Genomic DNA, 3,320 nt, shown 5'->3' with positions numbered 1-3,320 from the left:
TTCAGCCATCTCACTCTCTGTCGTGGTCATTTGAAATGAGCGGATTATTATCTAAAGACCTGAATGAAGTATTCTATATTTATTATTATTACTATTATTATTTTTATTAATATTAATATTATTATTATTATTATTATTATTAATGTTATTATTATCATGTTTATTTTGTTTCTCTTTTTTTTTTTTTTTACTCTTCTTTATTTTATTGTTGTTGTTTTTCTTGTGTTTCTTTGTTTGTTTTTTATTATCGCAGAAAATGTCAGCTAACGACTTTTCTGCATCTCTCATGTTGGCAGGGATGGACTACATTGCCCCATCGGAGGCCTGTACACTCCCAACAACTTTACAGCAAAGCAGTGATGGTAGTGTTCGTCGATACAACTCTGCTAATGAGGCGGTAAAGATAACTCTTCAAGATTGTTTGGCATGTAGTGGATGCGTAACGACGGCAGAAGCTATTCTTGTGAGTTCACAAAGCCGCGAGGAAATTCTAAAGGTTCGTAACACTGATATTACTCGACCTTTTTTAGTTTCTATTAGCGATCAATCAGCTTCGTCTATTGCTGCTTATTTGAATATTGAAACCCATAGAGTTTTTCACATTTTAAGTGGTTTCTTTCGTACTATCTTAAAGGTACAATATGTCATTGATCTTCATTGGGCACAATTCATCTCAGTTGAAAAGACGGCTGAGGAATATTGTCGTCGAATGCGAGAAGAAAGAGATAGACTTCCTATGATAGTTTCTGCATGCCCTGGATGGGTTTGCTACTGTGAGAAACAAGGGGCTGCAATCCTCCCATTACTGTGTTCCGTAATGTCCCCACAGGGTATTGCGGGAAGTTATGCAAAGAGACTTCACCCACAATTATGCCATATCTCTGTTCAACCTTGTTTTGACAGAAAATTAGAGGCGGCACGAGATGCCTCTTCTGAGAATGGTGAACGTTATACTGATTTCGTACTGAGTACACAAGAAGTTCTTGATTGGATGTTGGAAATAGATAGTTCGCTGCCATGGAATGAACCGTTGGACTCGAATTTTGACCCTCCTACTATGCTACCATTGCAGGAGTCAGATCGAAGAATGGCAGCCGCTATGGAGGGAAGTGGTGGATATCATCGTTTCGCAATGCGATATGCCGCACGTGAGCTTCACCACACTGAACTCGTACCTGATAATATTCACTACGAGATGAAGAGGAACTCTAATCATCAACTAGCTACAAGTTCTTGTAACTCTGGTGAAGTTTACTGCATCGCATACGGGTTTCAAAATATACAGAATATTGTACGTGGAATGAAGCGTAAGTTGGCTTCTGTTGCATCATACACATTTATTGAACTGATGGCATGTCCTGACGGTTGTCTTAATGGTGGTGGTCAAGTAAGACACAAGAATGTGGTTTCCACTACAGAAACGATTGCTAGGGTGAGAGATGCTTTTGGAAATTATTTGTTTTCCCAAATTCAGGAAAAGAAGTTTGACACAAATTCGGAGGAAGTACATGACATACATCATACTAACGAAGAAGATAAGGATCAACTTTGTTTTTCTTTGACTGCCTTTAAAGAAGTGGAGAAAAACATTGGTCCATCGCTATGGAACTGTGTTTTTCATGACCGCCAGAAGGAGTTTGAGGCGACATTAAATAATGGTGGTGTTCACAGCCTCAAATGGTGATCTGGTGTTGTTGTTATGAGTTCTTACTCTCTGATTGTTTTAATAAGGGGGTAACCAGTAACCATTACCTTGAATGGTATGAACTCAGAAGGAATGAATTATCTACGAAGAGGCAGCTCTTTTCTTATTCTTATTCTCTCTTTTTTTTTTTCTACGACGTCTATTTTTGGAAGTGTTGCTAGCGCATAAATGTGGAAATAAATGAGTACAGGGAGTTGAGAAGATGTTGGACAGACCAAGCGAAATCAAGATGGTTCGCGTTTTTTTTTTTTTTTTTATTTCGTTGACTTGTCTGTTTCTTTTTTTCTTTTTTCCATATTTCTCTGTGACTCACTTTCTGTAATTGTATGAACTTAAATGTCTGCTTGTTTCTCTTGATGACAATGGTTTTGAAGAGCTTTGCCTTGTAGAAGTCACCCCAAAAATTCTCTTTTTTTTTTCTTTCTCCTATAATATGCGTATGATATATATTTTTTTCATTATCTGGTGGTGTGGTGTGCGTAAGCAGAACTAGTAAACACGAATAAAATAAGGGGTGATAAAAGCTATATATATATATATATATATATATATATATATATATATTAATTTATTTATTTATTCTAAATATCAGTAATATTTAGAGTATTTAGGGAATCATAAATGTTAAGGTTTGGTGTTCATTTTGTTTTGACACTTTTCTGGATATTTGCCTTCTTTCCTAGTAACTGCGAAGCAACTGATGTTTCTCAACGGTGTCACATTGATTCAAACCTATATTCAGGAAAGGCAACTTCCCGCGGCAAGTGGATGGATATAGCATACAACATAGTCTACGACAAAGGTCTTTGTACTACTAATGATGAAATTGGTGTATTAGACGCCACTATTAATGGTGTAAATAAAACTCTCGAAGGACGTGAGGGAAGTATTTCCTTTGATAATGTTGCTTTGGTCCGCTTTAGCTTGACATCAGGTATTAACGGGAAAGAATTCTTTTTCTCTGAGCTATGCTGGAGTTCATCTAATTGTACCACCCTTTGCTCTTCTGAGTTATTTGGTACCACTTCTTCATGTGTCGTAAAAAATGTCGGCGCTTACATCATTATTGCTTTAATCGTTTTGGTTCCTCTAGTTATATGTTTGGTTTTACTGTATATTTCTTGGACACGTATCAAGCTGCGAAATCGAAATAAGATAACGGAGATAGAGGATAATCATCAAGTGCAAGTACTTTCACGCGGTATACCCACAAAGGAGCAATATTCAGAATCACCTACTACAGTAGTTCATATTAAGCCAACGTGCAATAGCAACGATACACCTGCACATACTCTTCAAGTTGGTCCTACATCTGTAGAGGTAGCCTCTGCACAGATTGAAGTGCATGTTTTAGAGGAAGAACATTCTGTAAAAAAAAATATCCTAAAGGAAGGTACTTCAAACTCATTTCCAAACGATGTAGTACAAAAACATCAACTCCTTCAGCAGCAACAGCATGAATATCTTCCTAAAGATAGACCGCTCACAGAAAATATCAATTTGAACACCCACATACATGACGGATTCCTACATACTGAAGAGGTCACCCGAGGTGAGTTGGAGATGGCTCTCTTGCATGATGTCAATGGGGTCTCCAGACATATGATGGAAAGAG

At 37.3% G+C, this 3,320-nt stretch overlaps 2 protein-coding genes across 2 annotated transcripts; both read left to right on the top strand.

Moving 5' to 3' along the window:
- Positions 1–256: 256 nt before the first annotated feature.
- TM35_000082490 (putative hydrogenase) lies at positions 257–1,684 on the top strand (the record flags this gene model as incomplete). The annotated part of the gene is made up of 1 exon (XM_029024114.1): positions 257–1,684. The coding sequence occupies one exon, from the start codon at positions 257–259 to the stop codon at positions 1,682–1,684; it is 1,428 nt and encodes a 475-aa protein (XP_028884517.1).
- A 642-nt stretch (positions 1,685–2,326) lies between these two features.
- On the top strand, positions 2,327–3,319 carry TM35_000082480 (kinetoplast DNA-associated protein; the record flags this gene model as incomplete). The annotated part of the gene is made up of 1 exon (XM_029024113.1): positions 2,327–3,319. A coding segment is annotated over one exon (993 nt), but the record flags the coding sequence as incomplete, so codon positions are not given.
- Position 3,320: the final 1 nt, after the last annotated feature.

This window comes from Trypanosoma theileri, assembly GCF_002087225.1.
Source record: "Trypanosoma theileri isolate Edinburgh chromosome Unknown TM35_Tth_8_V1, whole genome shotgun sequence".
NCBI lineage: Eukaryota > Euglenozoa > Kinetoplastea > Trypanosomatida > Trypanosomatidae > Trypanosoma > Trypanosoma theileri.
This window is presented reverse-complemented; position numbering and strand designations above follow the sequence as displayed.